Source organism: Catharus ustulatus, chromosome 1 (assembly GCF_009819885.2).
Source record: "Catharus ustulatus isolate bCatUst1 chromosome 1, bCatUst1.pri.v2, whole genome shotgun sequence".
Classification (NCBI taxonomy): domain Eukaryota; kingdom Metazoa; phylum Chordata; class Aves; order Passeriformes; family Turdidae; genus Catharus; species Catharus ustulatus.
Window position 1 is genome coordinate 142,345,397 of NC_046221.1, and position 26,885 is coordinate 142,372,281.

General features: G+C 37.4%; 1 protein-coding gene across 13 annotated transcripts in view; it reads left to right on the plus strand.

The window, feature by feature from the left end:
* OXR1 (oxidation resistance 1) overlaps window positions 1–26,885 on the plus strand; it is a 282,332-nt gene that overhangs the window by 242,002 nt on the left and 13,445 nt on the right. For 10 of the 13 annotated variants that reach the window (XM_033082730.2, XM_033082648.2, XM_033082710.2 and 7 more), the window contains 3 exons: window positions 4,803–4,971; window positions 7,653–7,815; window positions 25,611–25,691. In XM_033082730.2, the coding sequence (XP_032938621.1) occupies window positions 4,803–4,971; window positions 7,653–7,815; window positions 25,611–25,691 (413 nt within the window). Of the gene's footprint in view, window positions 1–4,802; window positions 4,972–7,652; window positions 7,816–16,272; window positions 16,392–25,610; window positions 25,692–26,885 lie in introns of those variants that run through there. The other 3 variants (XM_033082702.2, XM_033082757.2, XM_033082747.1) reach the window with 3 other exon arrangements.

A 26,885-nucleotide genomic window follows, 5' to 3' on the forward strand; every position in this document is an offset into this window, starting at 1 on the left:
AGCACGATCTCGTTGGAACCTCCAGATGTCACAATCACGCTAGGAAAGGCGAATAATAGCAACACACTTCTTCTTGGGCAAGAGAAGCACCTGATTAAAAAACCTGATCTATATTTATAGGATGGTCTGCAAAACTAAGACAGGACAGTAGCTTATTGGACAATAGGAGAAACACCCCATGTCATGTACTGTCCCACGGTCATCAGTGCTAATCTATGTTATTAATTCTTTCCTACCTCTGATAAAGGATTTTCCTGGGAAAGAATCCTGTCTGGAGCTAAGAATGCTCACAGCTGGGAAAGGTTCTGAGCTAGAGCTAAGCAGAGGCTGGGAAAAATCCTGGCTGGAATTTTCCTAGTCCTTCTAGCAGTCTCCACAGATGAATACTGTTTTGGGTTACAGTACAGGATGGGATAAAAGGTATCTATTCTATCACCATCTGTTGAGGGTGGGGGCAACTATCCTTATCCCCGTGGGAGATATTCTGCTAATGGGCCATCCATTGAAACCAGACGGGCCATTGTTCTTTATCTTTTCACAACCCATCCTTCCTCCAGCGAGTCATTTTCTGCTAATGGCCCATTGAGTCCTACTGGGTGACTGATAAAATTACTTCATCCCATTGGAAGTTGCTCCAGCCAGGGGGAAGAGCCCAACATTTCTTACCAAGATAAAAACAGAGGTTTTGGGACACTAAGGCAGCCCCTTTCTCCACTGGACTCCAGAGGGAAAGGGGAGTCCTCCACATCATCACTGGACCTCCGGAGGGAAACTGCACCTTCTGCAGGAGCACTGCTTCAACTGAGCCACATCTGTCACTGCAGGAGGATGCAGATGCCATTTAATGGGATTGCTACCAATACCCTGCTTGACAGGGTGTCAGGTTGTACTCTGACTTTGTCAGGGTTTGGAGTTTGTTTTTTTGTAGTACTATATTTCTATTTTAATCTCCCTAGAAAAGAACTGTTATTCCTAATTCCCATATCTTGCCTGAGAACCCCTTGATTTCAAAATTCTAATAATTTGGAGGGAGGGGTTTACATTTTTCATTTCAAAGAGAAGCTTCTGCCTTTCTTAGCAGATACCTGTCCTCCCAACTAGGACAATACTTGCATCATTCTGTGCTTAGTTTGACTCTTATGCCTTAAATATTAGAAGTAGTCCTCTGGCAAATGTCAGCTATCAGTAGTTGCCAGTTGTGACTTTAAAAAAATTCGGGTACTAAGTGTTCTTTGGCACATTTTCTGCTCTTCTTATGAATGAATATTTGTAAATAAGTTGCATTAAATGCTTTCATTTTGTTTTTCTGTAAGACTGTATCATTGAATGACCGCAGGTTATTTTGTGTTATGTGATCTGTATGTTTGCAGAGTAAATGCATATAGATATATACAGTAATTTCACAAATACAAGCCTCACCATTTTCACCAAAATTTTGGTGGAAACCCAGAAGTGCGGCTAGTACACCAGGGTGGCTAATATATTAACAATATTCTAAAAGCTGCCAACACGGAAGTGAGAGCCCGTGGCAGCCCCAAGCCAAGCTGGAGCCCAGCCAGCCCCGGCAGAGGTGGGAAAGCCTGGCAGAGGCGGGGCCAGCGGTGCAGGGGGTGGGTGGCAGAGCCCGGGCCAGCAGCGTGGGGTGGGGGGGGCAACAGAGCCCGAGCCAGCAGCGCAGGAAAGCCCAGCAGAACTGGGGCCAGCAGCGTGGGGGAGCCTGGCAGCGCAGGGGCCTGCAGTGCCGGCCAGGGCGAGCAAATGCGGCGGCGGCGGTGCAGACGGGAGGCGGGGGGTGAGCGAGCCTGGCGGCAGCAGCGGCACCACCACCCGAGCGGCCCCGCAGAGCCTTGACACCAAGCTGGGCCACTCGGCCACTCGGCCCCGCCCTAAGCCAGTAAACCCCGCTATGCCGCAATTGGCAAATTTGTGAAAGTTGCACACGGATCCTCGCTACGAACGAAAGTGCGGCTAATATTTGGGTGTGGCTTTTTTATTGACAAAGACATCAATGTTGTTGACACACCGGAAGTGCGGTTTATACTCCGTGCAGTTTGTATTTGTGAAATTACTTATATAACCAAAAAATTGTCTGCATACAATCCTACAGAAGAATGATGGCTAGAACCCTTATATGCACATAGTGCTGCTGCCTCACTTAAGGTTGATGGGGTAAAGTACAAAGAAAAAAAAAATACAGGAAGCACAAGATCCTTTTTTGGTGATTTGTACCAGTTCAATCCAACTTCAGTAGGAATTATTACATTTGTTATTCTTGCCTGTTGTATTAGCAGAATGCAAATAAACGAGTAAACTATGAAGTAATATTTCTCAACCTGGATAGATTTGGTGAAGCTTCTACAGGCACGATTAAACAGAACCAAGGTGAAAGATCTGTTATATAAAACTCTTGAAAACCATCAAACTGAATATGACATCTATTAACAGTAGGTCACTAAAAACACCAGGTCATTTAAAATTTGAAATATAGTAAACATTTTCAGCTTCCTCAAAATAAAACTCTGAAGTAACTGTACTGTGAGTTTTGGATCAATAACTTACCTAAACAGTCTTTTTGTCTCTTTTATTTAGCAGGAACTTAATTGAATTTTTTTCTCTTTTGGGGCTGTTTTGAGAACTACTGTTTTTTGGACTTTGCAGAGGTCAGATGTTTGAGTTTGGAGTTAATGATCTGAATGTTGAACAGGTGATGCAGATACTTACGAGTAGACTAGAATAACTGAAAAGGTCTCACTTGTATCTACTTTTTTTTTTTTTAATTGCCAAAGCTTCTGTTTTTGTAGGCACTTTTGTTAACCACTGGACTGAAATAAAGCTAGATGTGTGGTTGATACTTTGGAGAAATTCTAACCGTCTATAATTTTGTGTGTATATAAACAAGCTAAAATATCATTAATGATAGCATGTCAAAATATTTGCTGCTTAGTTGATTATTGGCAGAGATTGAAAGACAAGAGGCATGAGAAACAGTAGCCATTGCTAAAATCTTTTCTCATTAATTCTGTTTCAAATATACAAGAAGATCTTGGAGAACTCAGAAAAAAAGGCATCTGAAATAGTCTTTTTGAAACTTAGGGCAGGGCTAAATTGTTTTTTCTTATCTGATAGCTGGAACCTTAATCCCACTTCTCTGAGCTCAGGGACATCCTAATCTTCTGCCTCCGAAGGACCAAAATCACAAATAACAAATCATTTGCAGAGTATTTATCTAATACTACCACAGTATGCATGCCAGTCCTATGAAACAGGTTTTTTTGGGTTTTTTTGTTTCTTTTTAATGCTTCTTTTTCAATCTGACAGTTTACCTTTGAGCTTACACATTAATAAAATGCTTCAAAATAATGCATATTGTTATGGCTGATTTACTATACTGTATGCTGCAGGTATAATTCTAAAATGTTGACTGAAAACAACTGAAAATTAGGACACACATGTTTAAATAGTTACTAGGAAAAAAATAGTCTTTTGTGGAACAGTACTGTTCTAAACTTTCAGGTGAAAATCTCATTAAAAAAACATAGTTGCAATGTTTATAGAGCAAGAAGGTGGTATTTTCTGTACTTAGTGGATCTGGTCTGCATAAACACTGAAGGAGAACTTCAGCTGTGAAGAAAAGGTGTGTCCTGGGAAGCAGAAACTTACCTATATGTACATGTAATACCAGATCTAGGAAAAACCCTTTAGTGTCATAACTGACCATAATAACTCTTAAATTTACATTTACCTTTCTTGCTTTAAAAAAGTCTCTTGTGGCTGGAGAATTGGGCAAATAATCTAGTAAAAAAACAATTTTTAGAAGGCTTCTTTCTTTACCTTGTGCTGACTTGACAATTCAGACCTTGAGAGTAATCATATAATTTTATTATTTTATTAGTTCAGTTAAATATACTACCAGAGAGAAAAGTCCTGTACTGCAACATCCAGTGTACTTCATCCTGAGGTGACGTTCATATCACTGAGGTGTTTGATATAGCTAACTGTTGTAACCCTGTACCCAAGATGTATTAAGAATAGTATGTCCCTTAATTCCTGTTACCCCTGTAAAATCTATGGACTGACCCCTCTGTTATCCTATTGGTAGGAAGTCAAGTTTCCGCTCCCCTTTCCTGACCCTAGAAAAGACCCCAGACTTTGGGAAACTTCCTCTTTGTCCCCTGGAAGCCATGAAGAAATAAACCAAAGAAAACCCTGGGAGAAAGAGCCCCTTTGTATCTTTTATCCTGTTGGTGGTTATCCATCCCAAGCTTGCCTTGCTACAGAATTGCCAGGAAGCAGGGAAACCTCAGAATGAGGTAACAGCTAACAAGTTAGAATTCATCTTAATCCTGTATCAATAGGGCCAGAAGGTTTTCCCTTGTTAATGATAAGCAACTAACAGACAACTCTGATACGTGTGAATCAAGCCGAAGTACGTATTTAGCACAATATCTTTTTCATGTATGTGGGATAGCTGTTCAATGGTGGGAGGCTGGTGATTCAGTGTTGAGAGTATGCATCAAGAATACCTTTTGAATAATTCCAAACCTGGATGAAATGCTGTAATAATGTGCTCTGTAGCTGGAAGCAGAAATGAATGTTAGAATTATTTAGTATGTTGTATTCTGAAGTTAATTCTGCTGATATGATTTTCATAACAAAAGGGGTAGGTTATTATTACTGCTTATCTTACCCCATTTCCCATTACTTATACAAAAGTCCTATGTCCCTCAATTTTCTAATTTAGTTAATGGTTTTGTTACACTCTCTAGTACATTGTGGACAGCTTACTTTGTCTTTATTAATAGGTTCTTCTGTTATGAAGGAAAAAAGACGGCATCGATCTCACAAGTTTCTGTGTCTCAGGGTTGGAAAACCTATGAGAAAAACATTTGTTTCTCAAGCAAGTGCAACAATGCAACAGTATGCACAAAGGGACAAAAAACACGAGTACTGGTTTGCTGTTCCACAAGAAAGGTAAGAAATAGGTAAACTCTAAAAATCAGCAATTGACAGCTTTTTATTTTTTCTGCACCATTCAAGATTTTGCGGTGACTGTATCTCTCTAAACAATCACAAAAAAGGATCAGTGTTGAGAATGTTGTTGATTGGCTTGTATTGTATTTGCCATTGGAGTACCTAATTTCCTTACTGGCATTTTACTGTTTTACTTGAGTTACTTGTAAGTTTGGCAAGTAGTTTCTCATTATATTATTTAGGCTTTTGTTTGTAGCAAGTAAATAATGAAAGAGTCAAGTGCTATCTGGTGAAGTTAAGTTCTGCAGCAAAATTTTTGTCATTATCTGTGCTTCCCATGATTTGGAAACTTCCTAAAACTCCTCTCTGAGTTCAGAAGAGCTAGCTGGAGTTCTTTTGTCTCGTCTTTGTGTATGGAACATAAAACCTTTCCATCAATCAACTTAAGCATGTCTGCTGGAAAAATACTTAAATTTGTTGTACTCATTTGAAGACATGAGATGTTCATACTCACTCACTGGTACAACCTTGTATTCTGAAATTATCTTTGCTGCTAGAAAACTGATTTCTTTTCAACCCAAAAGTGGTTTTCAGGGGTGTTACATCCTTGTCAAAGAATTGGGGGAAAAGAAACAAACAAAAAACTATCACTTATCATCTGGTAAAAATACCTACCCACAATGCTCAAGTCACTTTTCCATCTTTTCTTTTGAGCTGAATGGCCTAGAATGTCCAGTTGGGGCACTGCAGTTGAGGACAGATATGGATCAATTGGAGAGAGTCCAGAGGAAAGCAGCCAAGAGTATTTAATGCCTAGAAAGTGTAACATAGAAAGAAAATTAGAAGTAAGTGGGGTTCTTTAATTTAAAGGAGAAAAGGTTGATTACGGACATAAAATTATTTTATACCAAATCTGGATGCAACAAGAAATAGTTTGTTGTGTTTTTTTTTAATGTCCACTGTGGATGGAAATGTGTGATGGACTGAAATTGCATCAAAGTATTATTCTTACCCAAGAGGTAGAATTGAGTCTATGGTAGTGCTTCACTAACCTACTTTTAAACATCACCCCTGCTACCTCTTAAGTGGTAGTGAGAACGCAAAGTTTTGAGTCAAAGGTCTGTCCCACTAATTCTGCTGCTGTTAATCATGTCTGGGCCAGGAGTTCTCTTGTGGTTACAGTCAACTCAAATCTGCTTGTTGAAGTAGTATTGTATTTAATTTGAAAACAGATAAATGTTTCATATATAGCAATGATGTCTGGATTAGTTGATTAAAATTATTACTGTCTCTGGTTCATTTTCTAATGCAGCAAGCACTTTCCTTCAGCATAAAGCAGAATTGATCACCTATTTTGGAATAAATGATTCTTATTTTGCAGTCTGTACTGATGTCCTTGGAAATTATTTTGTCTGTGAAGGGTCTCTCTAACTGAATGGGGCAGTATACTGTCAATTCTTTATTCATTCAATGTGTGTACTGTGTCTTTTGTAAAGAAACAGCTATGTCCTCATGGTGGGGTGTTCATTTTCTTGTTTTGGTGTTAGCCTTGCTGAGTGCTAGTCTGCACGAGTGAAAATACTTAGTGCCAGTATCCAGTGATATTTGTCACCTAGTAGTAAGAAAGAGAGAAAAGTAGCTATCTGACAAACCAGCTTTATTTCAATGTTCTTAGTCTCAAAGGAGCCAGTCTGGAAAGGAGTGCCTTAGAGTTCCTTAAGCATCAAGTTTCATGTATTTCTTTTAACTGCTATAATTATACATAACTCGAAGTTCTTGAAAAGTTAAAATCAGGACTTAAAACAAACTTCCATACTTGTGTGCGAACTTAAAATTTGATGCCTCATTCAGTGCATGGTGAGTCTGCTACTTCTTTCTTGCTTGGACTTCTGTGATAGAATTTACCTAACCTTATGCATCCAGAATGTTTTATTCTTTCCTATTGCCAGAGAAAGATTTGCCCCTCCATTTTTTCCCCCCTTTATGATTTTTATTCACAAACCTCAATCTTAACAAGGGTGACTTTAGATAACCGACCCTGTTCAGAGAATGTTACTACATACCTGTGTGCAGCATTCTTTTAGGTGGAGGCACATGAAAATATAACTACACTTTTGAGAGACTTTGCATAGTCTGTAGTTTATAATTTTATGATTTATATATATATTTGCGCATGCTTTCAACTATATTTTCTCACATCTGTAGTACTTCCCACAGTTTGTATAATTCAGATTATGTCTTGGAGGTGCTCAGCTGCTCTTCGGGAGTGGGTAAAACAGACATGCAGACATTTTTTAAATTCTTACTTTGTTTGGTTTTATGTAACTCTTTCTAAGTAAGATAAAGTCTTAGTGTTTTATTTTGGGAGTTACTTCAGTTTTAAACAGAGCTATCCAATGGGACAGAAGTGGTTGAAAGACTGTATTTGTATATGAAATCACAGCTAATCCACTGCCAAATTGTTTCCTTATTTTTTTCCATAGTCACCTTCATGTATTTAAAAATTTAAAAAAACCAAAACCAAACCTAGCTAGTTTGTTTCAAATGTGTCTCTAATATCTAGTAAAATATGAAATTGTATTTTTATTTTAACCTTAAATACTTAATATTATTAAACATGACCATAAAGATCACAAACTTACCTTATTTTTCTTTTCTTTGTCATAACTTGACTTTTCTAGGACAGATCACTTGTATATCTTCTTTATCCAGTGGAGTCCAGAAATATATGCAGAAGATACTGGGGAGTCTCTTCGGGAACCTGGATTTATAGTGGTAAAAAAGAAAGAAGAGCCTGAAACTAGTGAAGAATCAAGTACTGAAGATGCTGCTAAAGAATGGGAGGTAAGGAAGAACAGTATCAAAGACTTTTTTTTAATAATTCATAAGAATATATTAAAATGTTATTAAATATTTTCCAAGAGTAAAAACAAAGCACTTTATTAGTCTGATTATCATGATCATGGCTGTTCAATTTACGCCATCCTGATGCTTTGCTCTAACATCAGATCAGGGCAACATTTCACAATTTCAAATCATTTTTATGTGGAGCAAATTGTAACTTAAAACTCTTAGGGAAAGGAATGTGAGTGCAGCAACAAAGTTGGAATTTTGGTGAAGCAGACTTAAGTTTCAGTCTCATAAACTAACAGTTATCTTACATTTATTATTCCTGTATCTAGAGTATTCAGTATTAATTGGTAAGACTCTAAAAAAGGGATGGGACAACAAAAGCAGAAAAGAACAGCTATTAATGAAATGTCTTTTTCAATAATTTAGTAATTAATTTTTCAGTTGTAACTTATTCATGCATTAAAATGCTGTTGAGTGTATCTTAGAAATATATTGTAACTGGAACTATCTCTTCTTTTTTTAATAAGTGCCCCTCTCTCATGTGAATCTGTGTCCACTGTGTTTCTATGGACACATCTTTACACGTCTACGTGGTTTTGTTTTGTAGTGTACATGCAGTTAAAGCACTTCTAGTCTTGTACATTCAAGTGTTGGTCAAGTTTGATGATTCTTGTCGTATATATATTGTAGAAGTATCCCATCAGCACTGTTTAAATTGAGTCTTTGGAGAGCAATTGCAATCTGTGACTGTAAGATTTATTTTGTTTTTCTTCCCCCTACCCTGCAGTAGAACATGTTGAAATTAAGGAAGTCTACACTGTTTTATGTAGAGCATAAAAGAAATTTTAAAGAACTGCAATAGTTGAACTACAGGTAGTTGTCTGCTTAGCTCCAAAATGTAGAACCATAAACTCTGAATTCAGAGTTGAAATGTAGCCAGTTGAAGTATTAGGCCATGGTTGCAAAACATTCCCTGCAACTGAGTGATATTGTATGAAGGATTTGTGCTTTGAGACATTGAAATTAGCATAATAAAAATATGTCTCTAACTTTTGTGTTTTCAGCATGTGTATTGCTTGAGTTTTTACCAGCAGTGTATTTTGGTGTTAACTCTTGCTCAAAGCCTTTATAAGTATTTGGAGTTTTTAAATTTGGCCTTTTGTAACATGGGGATCAGTGGATAGTGATCTATATTATGGTTTAAAGCACAGTATAGCTCTCTTTTAGTGAGCTCTTCAGTAATTAAGTGCCTTAATATAACCATGGAATAATTTCCACACAATATAATTATTATTTTTCTCATGATGGAATGTGGTAGATTTTAGAAGCTATTTCTCAAAGTAGTTGAGGCAGTACATTTTTTGCAAGTGTTAAAATCTGTAAGTTATTTACCACAGAATGAGGCCACACCTTAAGCCTGTATTTAGGTCTTTTCTGGAAACAGTTATAGGAAACATTTCGAAAATATTATTTCTTTGTGTTATGTGAAATTGTCAAACTTGGTTCTTTTAATATTATCAAATAATAATTTTCTGGATTTACATGTTAATGTGATTAGTGAGATGGATAAGGTTATTAAAAAATGTTATGCAAGTACAAGAAATATGCTAATATGGTCTTTTGTGCATTTTATTTGAGTAATGTGACTTCCTATGACTGACTTTTAGCACAAATCTGAAAGCTCTTATAAACTTTCTAATCAGAAATGTTTGACAGTACTGGATGGTTTGAGATGTCATTACACAAAACTGTATTCTAGTAGCTTTAACATGTATGCTAGAAAATATGAGTAAATGCCAGGAATTGTAGCCCTTGTTACGCTGTTGTACTCATTATTTCCACTGAATTTCAGTCATTATTTTCAAGCAATATACTTCCTTCAATGCAACAAGCTTTTCTTCTGTCAGTTTTTGCTCCAGGTGCAGTCTAAAATAGCAGGTGAACAGTGTAATTGAAGTCTTTTTCTTGGTATTTGGCTGAAAAACAGGCTACCTTTTTCAGATCACAAAGGTGGGAGAACTCTGGGTGGAAGGGAAGTGGAAATGCATGACAGGGTACTGTTGATCTACCAAAGGATGAAGGTAGTGGAGTACCTTTCTTTTCCAAAACATGTTCTTCCTGCCGTCATTGTACAGTATCTTAAAGCTAGAAGAACAGGGAAGAAGATTGATGGGTAAACCAGGTGTGGTGCTCTGAAACAGCTTTTATTTCTTTGCTAGTTCTGTTAATACATTCAGGTGTAGCTTTTCATCAATAGACATCAATAGAGAAACCCTAAGTTTGTTTAGTGGGAAAGAAAGGATGGGAAGAAGTAATATGCAAAGGCAAAGATCAGTAACATGAAACAAGTAGTAGGTGTTGGTTTATTAAGTTTGAGTGAATAGGGCCAAACTCTTACTCAATCTTCAGGTTTTGTCTGCTTGCTTCTGCCTTGATGAAATACTGCATTGTACATAGTGTCAGAAAAAAGTCCAGCAAATCCTTTAGCTTTCTCTTTTTATGTGTTGAACCTTTGATAGATAACTGACTTACTAGAAATAACTGTGAATCTACTGCTGCCTAACCATACTGTCAGTAAAGGTGACTGATTCACAGGGTTTGAAACAATCTGCGGCACCTTGTAGCTGCTGTTGCTGATGTTGTTGCTTAGTATCAGTCTTCAGAGAGGCCCCTGCCTGTGTCACTTGCAAAGTTTTTCTAAAAAGGATACTTTTTCACTTGAGATCATGCTAAAGACTTGTCTCTGGTATCTGCTAGAAATGAATAGGCAATAACTTTATTTAATATGCTATCTAAGAAATGAAACTGTGATGCTAAATTCTCAGTTGTTATCCCCACCCTTTTTTCTCAAGTATTTCTTTTATATTGTACTTTAGTGAATGGGTTGACACCAAGGAAGAGGGTGTTTTGAATTGTGTGGGTTTGTTGGGATTTTTTGTTGGTTTGCTTTTGGTTTGCTTTGGCTGTGTTTTGGGGTTGTTTTGGTGCTGGTTTTTTTTTTTTTTACCATCTGTACTGAGCTACAAGATATATTTATCAAGGTATTTTTTACTTGATCTATCTAAGTTCAAGTGCTAATGGTTTTCTGTATCTGTTAGCACAAATGATGTATACTGTTGTGTTAATAAACAAATTTGTTCTCCAAAGCATAGTCTATACTTGCATCTAAACATGGCAACTTGACAGCAAGCCTTCTGTTGTGCAGTGTCTCAGAAGCAATTTCCATTGGTACTTATGGTCTAATCTTGTTTCCTTTTTAAGTTCAAGTGTGTATAGTAGGTTCCTATTTAAACCTGAAATCTGTTAAGTAAACACATGAATTGCTCAGCATTAGAGTAATTCTTGTTTAAAGCCTTGATTCTTTCTTTTCCTTCCCTGACATTTGATCTCATTGTCATTATTCAAGATTGAGTCATACTTAATGTCCATATAAATCTAAACACTCATTCGCAAGATATTTGAAAACAGGAAATTTCTTGTCTTAGGACCCACAAACTGGTCTTAAAGTAGTTGGAAGCTTATCAGTTTCATTTTTTTTCATTAACTTGTCCATTGTAGAGGAAATATAAAAAATTAGTTTGATTTAAAACTGTTTAGAAGTTAATTTCCAAAATTAAGCTTGTGTTGATAGATAATTGCAGATATTTTTTCCTAGACATGGTAGGTCATGTTCTGGACTTGCATTTCATAGTAATTACCTTTGGTTTTGCATGTTGAATATCTATAGAAAACACGGATACAATGCTTCTGAAAAGCAGTAACTCATTTGTCCAACTGAATTTCAGTTAGAACTTAAGCTGTGGTTTGAAAATGCCTATTAAATAAAACCATTAATTGCAGTTGAAGTTCTGTCTTCTTGAAATGTTATTTGACTTGGACACTCAGCAATCCAACATTCTCTGGAAGCTGTAACTTCTGGAGTGTCTCAGAATTCTGTGTATTTATGGAAATGTAGAAGTCTCAAACAGTTATTGTCTCCTGGTTAGATAAGCACCTATGTCAAATATCCCAATCTTGAAACCTTTTTCAGTTGTTAAGTTCTTTATTGGATCTGGACTGGAACCTACATTTCTGTATTAAAGTGAATATTGCAGTTTTAGAATGCACTGCTGTCTTAAGTTTTTGTATTCTTAATCATGTTGGTTCTATAAATTTACTTCCATTCTCTACTTCAGTGCTTGGATGCTGGTGCAACATCTGCTTGTTGTGGCTTACATTTTAAAATGCGATATGAACATAATGCAGTATGACAAGCTGGATAATACTGGCTCAGCAGAGAGAGGAGGAAGCCTGAAACTTGTGGGCTTCTTGAATGAAACATTGCACAGGATGTGTAGAGATGTACCATGCTAACAGTCTTCAGAATGAGTATTTTTTCCAGTATGTTTCTGGAAAGGCTGTCTCTATGATAATGAATTGGATATACAAACTAGATGGTTATTTGGTTTTCACATTGTGTATTGTCAGCTAAGAGATTGGATGTGTCACTATGCGTGTGTTGCTGTGGATTACCACAGAATGTTTAATAGGCTTTGCTCTTGTACTGGAGGATGAGTGTCTTCAGCTCTAGCAGTCGTGCTGTAGTAGAAATGTTTATGTTAATTTGTTGTGGTTGGAGAAAAAGACTTGGATGTCTATTTACATAATCCAGTGCTCTTTGCAGAGATTGTAACTTTCATTCTAGCTTTTCCAATTAACTTGAGAGTTATTGTACTCTCTCAACTTCATGCATTAGGGTATTTCTTGTTTTGCTGTACTACTTAATCTATTTTGAATCTATTATCACTGCTTAATCTATTTCAAATGTATTTATAACTTGTAAGTGGAAATTCAGAGGTTTTGATGACTTGGATCTGTCCTGTAGTGGGAATCATGAATGTGAATCATGCAATTGTAATTGATGGCTATTACATGTATCTAATAGAGGAAACTGGGATTGCCCCTCTGCTAAGAGTTAAAGCACAGCCATTCAGCTAAAAAGCTTGTGCTTTTGAGATTCTTAATGGCTTTCAGCATACCTTTGGAAATCCTCAGGAAAACTTTGTGATGGAAAAATACTTCCTTTTTTTCCCCCCTCCCTTTCCCTGAGTTGTTGACAGGAAACAAAGGATGATTTCTCAAATTAGACTTCCTTTCTTATGGAAACTTTCTCAGCCAACTAGGAAGTTGTGCCAGTCCATGTTGTATTGTCACTACAGGAGATAGCTTTTTGCAGTGTTGGAGTGTTTTGTGTACCTGTAAAGGGAAAAGGGATCAAACCTTATTTAGCTATAATCCCATGTTAGCTTTACCTGCAACAATTTTTACTAAGACACACTTGTTCTAGAAGACAGAATAGTAATTTTGTTGAGAAGCTAGTACCTGATTTTTATTTTTTTTTTATTTTAACTTCATTTTAACTTCATTACTCCTGAACTTGACATTTATTCATGTGGAATCAACAGCAAGTTGTAAATAAACTGAGTAATTATGCCCTGCTGCCTGTCCTGTTATCCCTCTAGGCTAACCTCTGTCTCTTAAGAGGGATGGAGCACAGGAAATATGTTGTCTACTGATGTAACCTCAGTCAAAAAGCAGGAATATTAAATGTAGGGATTGTAGAATTCAGTGTCACGACTTTTCTGTTGCTGTGGTTGTATCAGGACATTGTTAGTGACTGTGTGAAATGAAATAGTTCTGTCGTATCCAGCTGCAAAAACCTTTTCCCACATTGGTGTCCAGTCTTCCTACTGAAGGTGAGGGTTACTGTGCTAACTGCCTTGTTTCAGTGTTATGTAGTCCTGTCATGTGATAGCTTGAAATCTGGTATGGCAAAAGGTGTAAACCAGGTAATTGATTTGGAGTGGAAATAAGACATTCTGTAAGTTGTACCTTTATTTGTTGTCGCTCTCCTTTTTCTCTGCTGCTACTACAGTATTTTTTGAGGTGATTAATTTATTAGAAGAAACAACATTGTGAGGCAAAATTACTGAAAGGATTATGCACGTCGATTGTGTAGAGATCTGTATCTTGGTTGTAAATGGACAGTGACAATAACAGTATTATCATTCAGTGTAATTAGATACATTTTCTGTTGCTCCATTGTCTATTTCAGAAATAGGTGGATGCTCTTAAGTGTTTGCTGCTGCTCTGCACAGATGTCCTGTGTGAGCTGGTGCTCCTCACTAGAACCTTTTATTAAGAGCACTGATGGCAATGCCTACATTAATGGCAACAAGATATGAGATTCTGATCCCAGTTAACAGATCAGTGCTGTAATCCCCAGATGCATGAAAAAATAAAAGAGCAATTTATTAATCTTTAACTAAGTGTTGCTACTGGGGTCACATTTCTCGTGTGGGCTTCTTTCTGTGGCTGGGGTAGAGGTGTGTCATGAGTGACAAGTTTTGCAACTTTCCTGAGTGTGCTGAGTGTTGGTGCTGCTCAGATTCTCCCTCTCTCCCTTTGCAGCAGATGCTCCCAGCTGAAGGCAGCTGCCAGCTCATAGAGGCTGCTGCTGCTGCAGGACTGAGCAGCAAAACACGGTCAGGGCATCTCATAATGTTACTTGTGCATTCATTCCCATTAAACTGTGCAGCTGTAATTAAGTGAGGAAAGTGAGTTGTCAGATCGAACAGAATTTTATATTGCTCTCTTTTCTTTTGAGCAAATTTTCAAAATCCTTTTGAGAAGCTCTGTGAGAAGTAATTTTTATTCAGAGAGAAACTTGAAACTTCTAAGTGAATTGTTAGACTTGTTTGAGATTAAATGTTGCGGGACAAAAAAGGATTCATCAGATCCTTTTCTTCCTTCCTAGCTTTGGAGAAACAACATATTGGTTTTTGTTAGTGACGAATTTTTTTTTTTTTCCTGAAGGGCAGGGAAAGGATAAGTAGGCTGATAAAGTAGGCTGTGATCACTAGCTTTTGCTTTCTGCCTTAAAGGTTTTGTTTCCAGAGAAAGTTAGAAATACTTTTGCTGCATATTCTCCATTCCTGTAAGATTCCCCAGACTTGGCAGAGAAGGGAGTGATGTCTGTAGCTTGTATTATATTTTTATATTGGTAGTAATTGTCATTTTGAAACAGTTTTAAGGGTGTCTTGTTTTTGTTCTTGTTTTAACCCTCAGTATTAGTTATCTTATTATTTGAAAATAAAACCCAACAAAAAAACTTAAGCACATAGATGTATGGTTATTATTGTAATTATACACCATTTGACTATAGATTTAGTCAAATCATTGTTACATATTTGAATTAAATCCCAGCTTCAATATTCCAATGATAAAAATGTTTTTACTTGCTGCCTTAATAGTTCTGATAAGTTAGAAGATTTTTACTTTCAGAGATGCCAGCTCCCAAAAAGGTTTTACTGAAAAGAAAAAATATTTTATCCATCAGAATGTTAGACACTAGTGGAAGGTGAAGTGTTCTAATGCATAGTTTGCAGTAAAATACATGTTTTGATCCTGGTGTTCTCTGCTTGGTTGTCTTGGCTTTTAGATCATCACACGAGAGCCTGAGTGAATGATGATTTCATGTTCTGGTGCCGCCCTTTACACTTTCATTAGACTGTGTGGGAGTTTACTGCTTTCACACAGAACTTGGAGCATGGGTGATGTGGAGATTTTTTTGGTGGTTTTTTGTTTTAGGGGATGTTGAGGGCAGAAAGGGAGGTATTTCATTTTGGGTATGCGTTAGAAAGACAGACTGTAAGTGCTACTACAAGAAGATTCTTACAGGGTTGTCATGCTTTTTACTATTGCACATTCCTGTTTAAATAAACATCTTTCCTTAAAGGAAAAATAATCATGATTCCAAAAATGCTTTCTTACTGAGACTAGCATTTAACCCATACAGCAAGTTTAGCTTAGAGACAAAAGGATTAATTTTCTTCTCGTAGCTTACAAACAGAAAAGGCTTCACTGCTAACAGTTTCCAAATGCTTTAAACCACCACCCCGCCGCCCCCACTCCCCCTTTGTTTTAAATAATATTTTAAATCTTCACTGAGCACTCTTCTGTTTCTCGACTCTAAAAAATGACTGACAGGGTTTATGTAAGGTTGGGAGCATAAGGAAAGCAAATTATTAGTTCAATATTGATGCAAACATTTTACCATTGGAAATTGTTTGTGAACAATTACCTTGTAACAGAATACTGCAAGCAGTTCTTGGGGATTATTTTTGTGTTCTTCAACATTGTGCATGAACAATTAAGTTCTGTATCTTTAAATATTTTCGCTTTTTAACAAAGTAGTGCTCTGCAGCCGCCCTTGAGCACAGGAAGCCTTCCTCCTTTGTATCGTCATCATTTGCGATACATCCCCCTGGTGAACACTCGCTCATTTGCTCCCTGCCTTGTCAGTCAAATGTGAGCGTCCAGCAAACTATCCTGTCACGGCATTGTGGGGCTCTGCCTGTGCCTGGAACTGCCAGCAGGTACAGAGAATGCTTTCAAACAGCCTTCAACCCTGGTTTTTGTTTCATTTCTTTTTTTAGTCTCATTTTATTTTTAGAAGGGAAATGTCTCGTCTCTGGTATGGGAAGAAGGGAAGAAAGCACCAGCCAGTTAATCGTAAATGCACTCTGGTAATTGTCAGTGTAGTATGTTCATGTTTGTTATTGCGGTCTTTAAATGTTGTGGTGCAGAGACAGTTTCTGGAAGTTTAAATTTTGAATGTGTAAACAGAATGCTAAGTCACAAATTTTCATTATATTTGGAACATAACCTAATTACTGGTATTCCATTGGTATTAGATAAGAGAAACTACTTTGAGCATTAAGGGGTTCAGCAGTTTTAAAGTGGATTGTTTTCCTTTCTTTTTCTTTGGAGTAATGCATTTTTTTAACAAAATTATGTTTTATAGCAAAGTACCAAGAACACGAATTTGCATTGGGCATACAATTAGAGAAGTGTAAATTTCCTGACCTACCATTACATTCTCAGAAGTCAGTCAGCTGTATAAAGGTTGAAAATACTTCTAAATTTGTGGACATGAGTTTACTGTAGTCCCCATTCTCATGTTTATAGTGAAGGGGAGAAAGCAAAAGCACTGGCTTTGCAGTTTATTAGATTTATGAAAGGAACTGGGGTTTTTTTCAGTGATGTTTTCCCCAAACAGGCTTTTTGTTGTACTATTTAATATGCAGTAGTATCTTAAGGAAAAAGTTTTCAGTGGGACTTGCAAAACATCTTGGGGATAGGGGAGAAATGATCTTGACAATATACTGTATTTTTACCCACTGGTAAATTTGGAAGGTAGTTTTCATTTAGACTCTCCTTATGACAGGATAGTCTAATTCTTAATTACATCTTACTGGGTTTTCAAGCAGACCTCTTTCAAGATGCTGTTGAGTTGGTGTTTTATTTTTTGTTTATTAGCAGGTTTTTATTCTTTATCTTTTTTATATTGTGGACTTTTTTTATTTTTAACCAGGATACTTGCAAAATATGAAATTGACTTGTTGCAACAAATGGTTCTATAAAATATGTGATCCTAAATAGTGACACATTTTTGAAGTAATAGGGTCTTAACTTTCCTCTGTGGTAGTGGAGTAGAATGGAGACATAATACCTGAATGAACTGAAAAGTTATTCTAGCATACCCTGTAGCAGTGTAAAAACTATCTGAAGTTCAGTTTACAAAGAATGTATTTTTTAACATGTATTTAGATAGATAAATAGGTATAACTTGCACAGATATTTAAAAAAGTAGCAGTATCCTTTGTTATAATATTTTCCCTTAAGACCAATACTGAGCTTTAGCTGGAGTCTAACTATGTTATAAAAACAATACTTACTCAGCTTTTAAGGACAGTTTGAACTAAAGAAGACTCCGTGAGAATAAGGATCAACTTTGCTGTGAGAAAGGCAGAGAAGATTATTTTAACATGTAAAAAGTCAAATTAGAAAAAGAAGGTACAGGAGTATCTACGGATAGGGATATTTTTTAAATGTTGCTATGTCGGTAAGACAAGCTCTATTCTTGAAGTTGGATTTTTTTTTTCTTCAATGAGTGTTCATAAACCTAATGTGCAAGTGTAATCTTTTTACAGAAAGGAAGGAGTATTGGTATAATTATTTCTATTATGCAAGAGCAGTGGAAAGAATATTAAGGAAACTGCCAGCGTATAAAGTGTACAGGTTTCTGACTGAATCTTATTAATGTTTGTTCTCAATATGAAGGAAGACTCATGTGACATGAAATAACAATTGCTGGGCTAAATTAAGTGATACAATAAAACAAAAATGCTAGATTGAAGCAACTAAGTAGTCCTAGATTATTTACATGAAAGGCCTTTGTTACTTTCCTGGTGATGCTGTTAATTTGAAAGGGTTTGATACTTTCCTAGGGTAAGAAATCAAAACTTTAGTGACTAATTGGTGTGTTATGCTCTCCCTTTAAAAGGCCAGGAATGTCAGCCTCCCACGTTTTAGTAAATGTTTGGTATTTACTGTCTCTATTTTATGGCAATACAAGAGATGCCAGTAAGTTTCTAGAATGTCAAAAATGCAGGCAGTGGTTCTTCCTATTAAAGCATTTCAGACAAAAGACATCAGACAATGCAAGGGAACAAAAGGTGGATTGCCCTCTTTGGGAATGCCTGTCTGTACTTTGCAGAGCTTGGATAGGCAGCATAGCCAAAGGGCACAAAACCCATGAAAACTGATCTTGATTTTTATATTCTCAAGTTATTAGCATGCAAAGAGAATTAAAATGTTTGTTTTAATAGTTTGAATTGTTTGAGACTTGCACAGCTTCTGACATTTTGAGTTACTGGTTAACTTTGTGATAAGCTAATGATAGGGACTTGCATGTGATAGATGAAAATTTAGTACTTCTCTGTGGATATCAGAATTGCAAGGTTGCATCAATTCAGTAATACTACTGAAATATTTTTAAAATCAGTTTTCCATATTAAATTTTTAGATTAATGAAGTGAACTAATTATACATTTTCAGTAATAAAAAAGCAGAGTGAAATCCAGTACTTTCTTATACAGATAACTTAGCTTAGAACCTTTCAGTGATGACAGATATTTGCCATACTGGTTGTCCCAGGTAATTTGTGAGTTTACGCATCCTGTTTGTGCTTTTACCATGACCAGAACAAGTCCAGAGGAGGGACAGTAAATTGATGTTTTGGTATCAGCTGGACACCTCTGCTATAAGAGAATTGGGACTGTTCATCCTGGAGGAGAGAAGGCTCTGGGCCGATCTTAAGAGCCTACAGGGGCTCAGCTCTCAGAGCCTACAGCTCTCATGTAAGAGAGCTGGAGGGGCACTTTCCACAAGGGCATGTTGTGATAGGACAAAGGGGAATGGCCTTAATCTGTAGGAGAAAAGGTCTAGATTAGATACTATGAAGAAATTCTTCACTATGAGGGTCGTGAGGCACTGGAGTAGATTTCTCAGAGAATTTGTGGAATTTCCATTCCTGGAAGTGTTCAAGGCCAGGCTGGATGAGGCTTTGAGTAACTTGGTATACTGGAAGGTTCCCTGCCCGTGATTGAGGGGGGTGGGAGGAGGAGTTGGAGCTGTAAGGTCTGTTCCAGCCTGAACTATTCAAAGATTATAGTTCTTCCATTTAATTACTTGGTGTTATATTGTTTGCATTTTTAATAGTTATGAAATGTTAATCTACTTCAACAAAGTCAGAGTAGCAGAGGAGTTTGCAAAAATGTTGATTATAAGTTAAAAAAGCAAATTAGTAGTAAATGCTTATATTTTTTCCTGTATGTTTTTAATGATCTGTGGAATCTGAAGTTGATCCTTAATTGGCTTCTTTTTCTGCTTAAAGCAAGAGACAAAAATTTTCATACTAGGTTGTTACTCATTTACTTCTAAGCCTGCTTAATGCTTTCTTGTCATACACCTGAGAGGATCTTTTCAGGGCGGTATCAGAGCCGAGATGTAACCTTGCTTAGTCTGCCTTCTCCTGTAATGGTAGCTTGAGTTCAAGCACCAGGTGCTGTGGTTTCAGCTGAACCTCTGTTTTTTCTGCTTGCTGAAACTTCCATTTAAATAGTTTTGCAAGGGAACTGGGTTTTATTGGTCATGTTGCTACAGATCTTTTTTATTTGGACAAAGGGAGTAAAGTTGTCTGGCCTGCCTCTTTAAGAAAGTGATTTTCTTAAATCTAATTCTTAATTCTTTGCACGAACATCCTAAACTGTTTAATGTTTTGCATGTTAAGTTTAGTTATCTTGCTGGCATTATCATATCTCTCATATGAGTGTTTTCTCATAGCTTGAAAAAAATAGCTTGTTATTAAGGTCTACAGACTGTAACACTTTGTGTGCTTCAGGCTTTGATTGCATTCTTTTCAAGTTCATTTATTCTGGCTATTGCAGATACTTCAGTTTATCTTCAGTTTATGTTAATTACAGCTTGGTACAGTTGCTATGGGCTTAGAGCACTTTGAGGCAGACATTTAACAGCTCATTCTGCAAAGCTGTGGGGACAATATTGGTCACAGGGAGAATGCTGCTGTCATGTGGCCTACTCAACGTTTCTGTCCCTGGTGTGCACAACAGTTTGGAGAAGGACAGCTTTAAAAATACTGAGAGAAAGAACCATGGTGACAGCCAAACCAGGGGTCTGCTGTCATTCTGTGGTCCTTCTCTGCATAAAATGACCAGCTGTCATCCCTTCCCATTCTTGTCAACAGTAGAGTGACAGGGAGCAGAATTGACTGAAAACCACACAAAACAGAAAATTAACAGCTTTGCAGCCACATCCTTTGAAAATGAATCAAATTAAATTATTCTTAAGGTTTGAGGTTTTTTAAAACGATACCTTACAACTGTTTATCTGGTGTGATTCACCCCATGAATTAAAGCATTTTTGTGATTTAATCAATATGTCCCAAATAATATTTGATGTGATGGAGCAGGCTGCTTCTTCAATATAGTCTTCTCTCCAACAGTCTAATATTTCCGGGAGGAAACTAAATTTGTCTGAAAAATAAAGTTAGTATTTTCTCTGAAAGTATTTATAGTAGCATTCAGTTTGCATAGGTATCTTTTTATTAGAAGATATTCTAAAATAACTTTGTAAGTGGCCTAATAAAACTGCATTGGGTTTTTTTCTTCAATTAAATATCCTGAAATATTTTTGAATCTCAAGAATTAACGTTCATGAAGTTTGAAGTTCTTCTGAGTTTTCACCTATGTATTAAGATTCAAAATAAAATTGTTCAGTTTGTGTTCTTTCTTAATACTTGTTTTTTCTTTCATATTCTGTGTTGGTAATGGGGTTATAGATAACTTATGTTTGAAAGCCGTTTCTGCCGTTAAACTTTATCTGTTGTTAACTTCCAGAAGCACTGTTCAGCTCTGATAAGACCGTCCCATTCTCAAAGGAGACAGTTTCAGCTGCTTGTTAGCTCTGAACGTTTAGCTGTGTTTGTTTTGAAGGCAGCAGTGAAAGCTCCTCCCTGTTAGCAAACAGACATGGGGGGGCAGTGCGGGGAGGGAGGAGAAGGGGGGAGAATGACACTTGTGGCTTTGTTTAACTGAGCAATCCCTCACTGGTGTAAAAACCTCTTTTTGCATCTGCCTATAGCAGGATGATATGACCAGTGGCTGAAAGGGCTGATCAAACATTAAAAAAATTTAACTACTTTTTCATGTGTGTTGTTGAAGGACAAGAAATGTTCCATATTTGGAATTTTGTCTTCAGTTTCATTCATTACAAGTGGCCATCATAGCTTAAAAAAGTTAGGTACTTTTGGCATATCTTTAAAAAAACTGAGTTTAGAAGCATGAGTTTCTCCAAAAGGAGAATGCCTGGCTTCTCAATTGTTTGAATCATTAGTATGCAAACTCTCAACTTATTAAATACTCAAACTGTTGGGTGTTTTGCTAAGTGGTTAACTCACATATACATGGTGTGAAGAGTCAAAGGTTAAAGAGTCATACCATGAGTCATACAATTCATCCCATATTTTTTCACCAATGCTGCCAATGTGAGTAGAGTGGGTAGTATTAGATCTCTAAGGATGTATTCTGTGTCTTTTCAAACTTAGAATCACAGAATAAGCAGAGTTGGAAAGGACCCATGAGGATCATTGAGTCCAGCTCCCAGCCCTGCATAGCATCATCCCTAAAAGTCACACCATGTGCCTGAGAACATTGTCCAAACACTTCTTGAACTCTGTCAGGCTTGGTCCTGTGACCACTTCCTTGGGGAGCTTGTTGCAGTGTCCAAACACCTTCTCATATCACCTTTTTCCAATATCCAACCTAAACCTCTCCTGACACAGCTTCAGGCCATTCCTTTGGGTTATGTCACTGCTCACCACCGAGCAGGGATCAGTGCCTGCCCCTCCTCTTCCCCTCATGTGGAAGCTGTAACTGCAGTGATGTCTCTCCTCAATGTCCTTTTCTCCAGGCTGAACAGACCAAGTGACCTCAGCCTCTCCTCACTTTGCTTCCCCTCAAGACCCTTCAGCATCTTTGTTGCTCTCCCTTGGACACTCTCTAATAGTTTTCTCTGTCTTTTCTTGTGGCACCCAAAGCTGCGCCCAGCACTGGAGATGAGTCCACCCCAGCTCAGAGCAGAGCAGGACAATCCCTGCCTTGCCTGACTGTGCCTGATGCCCCCAGGACAGGGCTGGCCCTCCTGGCTGCCAGGGCACTGCTGACTTGTATCCAGCTTTCCATGGACCAGGATCCCCAGGGCTCTTTCCATGGCACTGCTCTCCAGCATCTCATTCCCCAGTCTGTACCTACATCCTGGGTTGTTGCATCCCAGGAGCAGAATCCAGCTCTGTCCTTTGTTGAACTGAATGTGGTTGGTGATTGCCCAGTCCTTTGATTTGCTGAGGTCACTCTGCTGGGCCTCCCTGCCTTCAAGAGATTCAGCAGCTTCTCCCAGTGCTATACCATCTGCAGTAGACAGTTTCAAGTCCCTAAGCAGAACCCTTTTTGCCCTGAAGTACACTAACAATCCAGGCTACGTTACTTGTTTTGCTCTATTCCAACCAGTGCCCAGATTAACCTTAAGAGGTTTAGCTGTTTTTATCTTTTCTTACATTCTTTTTAAAGCAGAAAACAACTAGAGAGAACAGTGTCATTCAGGAACATTTCCTGATCCTCAAAAAATTAGCTTTGGTTATCCAGGAAACTGGATGCTAATATGGCATAGTGAAGAGAGCATAGTAAATAAAGCACATAGCAAACCTCATATTGGTAGACCTTCACCTAATTACTTTAATGGAAGAATTTTATTACAAAAAAGCATTTTGTACTGAAAACTACAGTCCAGTATCATGAATAGGAGTCTGCATCTACTTTTTATTAATGAAATGTCTTGATTTCTAGGTATTTCTCATACTCTATGGAAGGCTATGTTCTATGTTTGAGAATCAAAGCTCAATGTAGAATGTGGTAGAAGTAGGTCCTGGAATGATCGAAAAACAGCTGATAGGGGAAGGGGGTAGGGCAGGAGATGGAAGAAAACACTGGTTTATTTTACTTGGTGAAGTAGACTAGAAGATTAATAGGGCTGCAAGGAAGGAACATGAGGAAATCTTGATGGAAGAGGAAACAACATAAGCAAACTATGAATTGAACCAGCCTATAACAAAGAATTAACTTCTAATGTTACTACTAACATTTCAAAATAGTGCTTTTGAGCCTAGCAGTGACAAAATGCTGTTTGTTTGCAAGTTGTATCTCAATTCCTGAATGAAGTTGAAGGTAGTTGCTAATAAGCTTAGACATATCTGACTTCAAGATTGTATAGCTCATTTAATCGAGGAGTACATAGTCTTGTCCACTGCAAAGCAAGAATAAAGCATGTTGACCTAAGCCACGGACGTTATGTAGAGGACCAGGTGCAGCATCTGGAAGGCTGAAGTATCTTACCATAATCATTTGAAGTCTAGTTCAGTGATGAGTGGATAAACTTGAGACCATGTCTCATGGTTTACTCACAGAGCTTAGTACAAACTGTATATTTAGTATGGACTGTGTACTTAAAATAAACTCTGGGTTTGAGAGTGTGGGTTCTTTTCATTTTCCTGTGGCTAGTTTGACATTCTATGACATGCTATTTATGATGTTAGTCATTGCATACCAATGGTCTGCCATTATGCAGGCTTTTGTTCTCAAAAGAAATGGAATGCGACAGTGTGCAACAGGTTCAGCATGCCAAGAAGCTATTACATTGTATACACTTGGGTAGGTATTCGTGTCTCTCTCAAGCAAGAAAAATAAGGCTTTGCCATGGCCTAAGAAAAGGTTGATCTCTGAGTTAAAAAGCTGATAAGCAATTCACAGATGCAAGATGATAAGTATGCATTTGAGAGGTTGAAGACAAAATTGCAGTGCCCATAAAGCTGTCTACATTTCCACTATGTGAAATAACTATATAATGGTGTCAGGGATTTTGAGATTTTTTTTCTCTAGAATCTCCTTGAGTTACACATTTACGGCCTATTGTAGTTTACCTACTGCCTCACATGTGGTAGGGTGTATCTTAAAGAAACAATAAGGCTAGGGGTCACATTACTACTTTTCAGGATCATGTTCATAAGTTGCTGTTGTGAACAGTGTAAATTTGCAATTGAAGTGTCATAGCAAATAGAAGGGTAAAACTGCGCTATCACATGTTTGAGTGGAATACTGTTAAAGCTTTATATATAGCTATTTGGCACAAGCCAGTAATACAATTTACAACAATATTTGTGATCTGTTTTAAGAGAACAGTAGAAAAATAATGGCAATAAATCGAGTGCTAGTAATTACAGATTATTCAGTAATAAAGCTGGATGTCACAAGTATTCCTTTTTCCTTGCCTTGCAGTTGCATGGGGTAGAGTGAACCATCGCTGCTCAAGAGCCAGTCATGCATGACTGTGGGCTCTGTACTCAGGACAGTGGCGAGTATCTGGCCAAACTCCTTGTAGTAGGGACAGGTAGATGGGGAGCTGCTGGACTTGTGGTTGTCTTCCTTTGCACTGTGGTAGGCTCTAGAAGTTTTTAATATGCTCTTACTACATGGGACATCCATTTAATCTCTCCACCAGCTGTTTTAAGATGCTTTCATACCAATGATGATTTTGAGTTGTTCTCAAAATCACATTATTTGCTCTAGTTACATCAAAATGACTGTTGTAGTCCTTTAGCCAGCTTGTTGCACCAGAGCAGCATGTTCTAGAGCTTTCTGACTAAAGACTTTCTGGCTGTACACCTCCTGCCAAAGTGGAGATGCCATTTGAAGTGAATGTGTTGACAGATGAGCAACTCCAGAAACTTTGGAGGGGAATGTTATTAAACTGGGATGTTATTAAACTGTAGTCCTGCTTAGATTGTCTTTATCTTCACTGCCAGACACAAGAGTTAGAGCTTACTGAGAAGCCTGAGATTTGCTTCTAGTCTTCATCTAGGAAAGCAAACCAGGTTCACAGGATTCATTAATCTGAGTGTAAAGAATGTTTGAGAGGACCTTGGGCTGAAGAGTTTGGGTTAAGGCATGTAACTCAGATTGACTTTTCATTTAGCATCCTGATACTGGAAACTTCATGCACTCCTATATCAGTTCTTTATTCATCCTAGATCAGTGAGATATCTGACTGCTAGTGCCCATAGTGTTTATTTTGTAATCTTGCTGTGTTTACTCATATGTCTAAAATCACCTACATGTGCACTGTCCTTTGCAGAAACAAAAATATCTTTTGGCCCTTCTTGTTTGTCATTGCACATTTTCCCTTCATCACTCTCCTCCAGTTTTTTCTTTCATACCTTTTTTACTTTTCTTCAACTGTCAGTGGAATTATTGTCTTCCTGTCTCCATATTCAGGTAGTGTCAGTGGCTGAGTATCACCGCAGGATCGATGCTCTAAATAGCGAAGAACTGCGCACACTCTGCAGACGTCTCCAGGTGCCCTCTTCAGTAGTTTAAACCCCATCTCCAGATACTAAAACATCTTTCTTTGTAGTGTCTTGGATCAGGGCAAGTCCTGCACTCAGTGGGTTTGTCTTGTCTACAGCACTACAAGGATCCAGCAGAAAATTCCTTTGTTCTGGATGTATTTAATTGTGCGATTCTATGATGGAATCAGTAATTTTATGATGGAATTACTACTTCCACCTTTTTCACATGGGAATTTTCTGTTAGAATTTGAAAATTTGTTCTCAGTACTGCTTGACTTGCAGTGTTGTGTTTTAACTTCTACTTTAGACTGGTGTGTTGTGTTAGAAGCTTCCCTAAAAAGAATGCAAAACAGGTGAAGAATCCAAAACCTTGTTGCATGGGTGTTTAATTTTATATAGGAATCTTTCACCGAGAATCTCACAGTACCTGGCAAGTATGATGCTTCACAACTTCTTTGAAATAGGTAAGTATTTTTGCCATTATAAAAGCAGGTAACTGAGGCAGTTCAACATGGCAAAGGTCATACACATACACACAAAACAGTGCATTGAGATCAGTTTGGATTTTTGAAGGTCTATGGATATGGATTGAAACTGATATTTGCATTCTCTTTAGGTGTGTTCCATAGTTTTGTGAGAGTTATTATATTGTTAGCTGCTGTGTACATAATACACGCCTTACTGGTGGAAAAAATAGCTTGGATTTCCTTAGAAGCATTGAGTATTTTGTTTTTCTCTAGTACTTGGCTGCTGAAAATTAAAATTTTTTTTCTGGATTTTTTTTTTTGTATTTGATCTTGCTTTTTTAAATACATTACTTAATTACTTAAGCAAACATTTTCTTAGCTCTGATACTTCTGTTTGTTTAATAATCAGTAATTAATCACTTAAAATGTTTTGTAAGTAGTACAATTACATAGATCAATGATGAACATGAACCTTGAACTCAAAAGCTGCACTGTTACAGGAAGGTCAGAAATCTTGCTCAAAAAACCAAAAAAATTATTCCTGCTTGAGAACAGAACTATTCTGTTTTTGGCAAGTGGTGGTGGAGAATCCATGTATTAATATTCTGGAAGTGTAGGAGCTCTTTCCAAATACCTTTAACCTGGTATGCTCAAACTCAAGGTTTAGGCTGACTATAAGAATCTGATGTGATAGGCTGCAGCCTATAAACTCTGCTCTGAGACCGCTTGAGAGT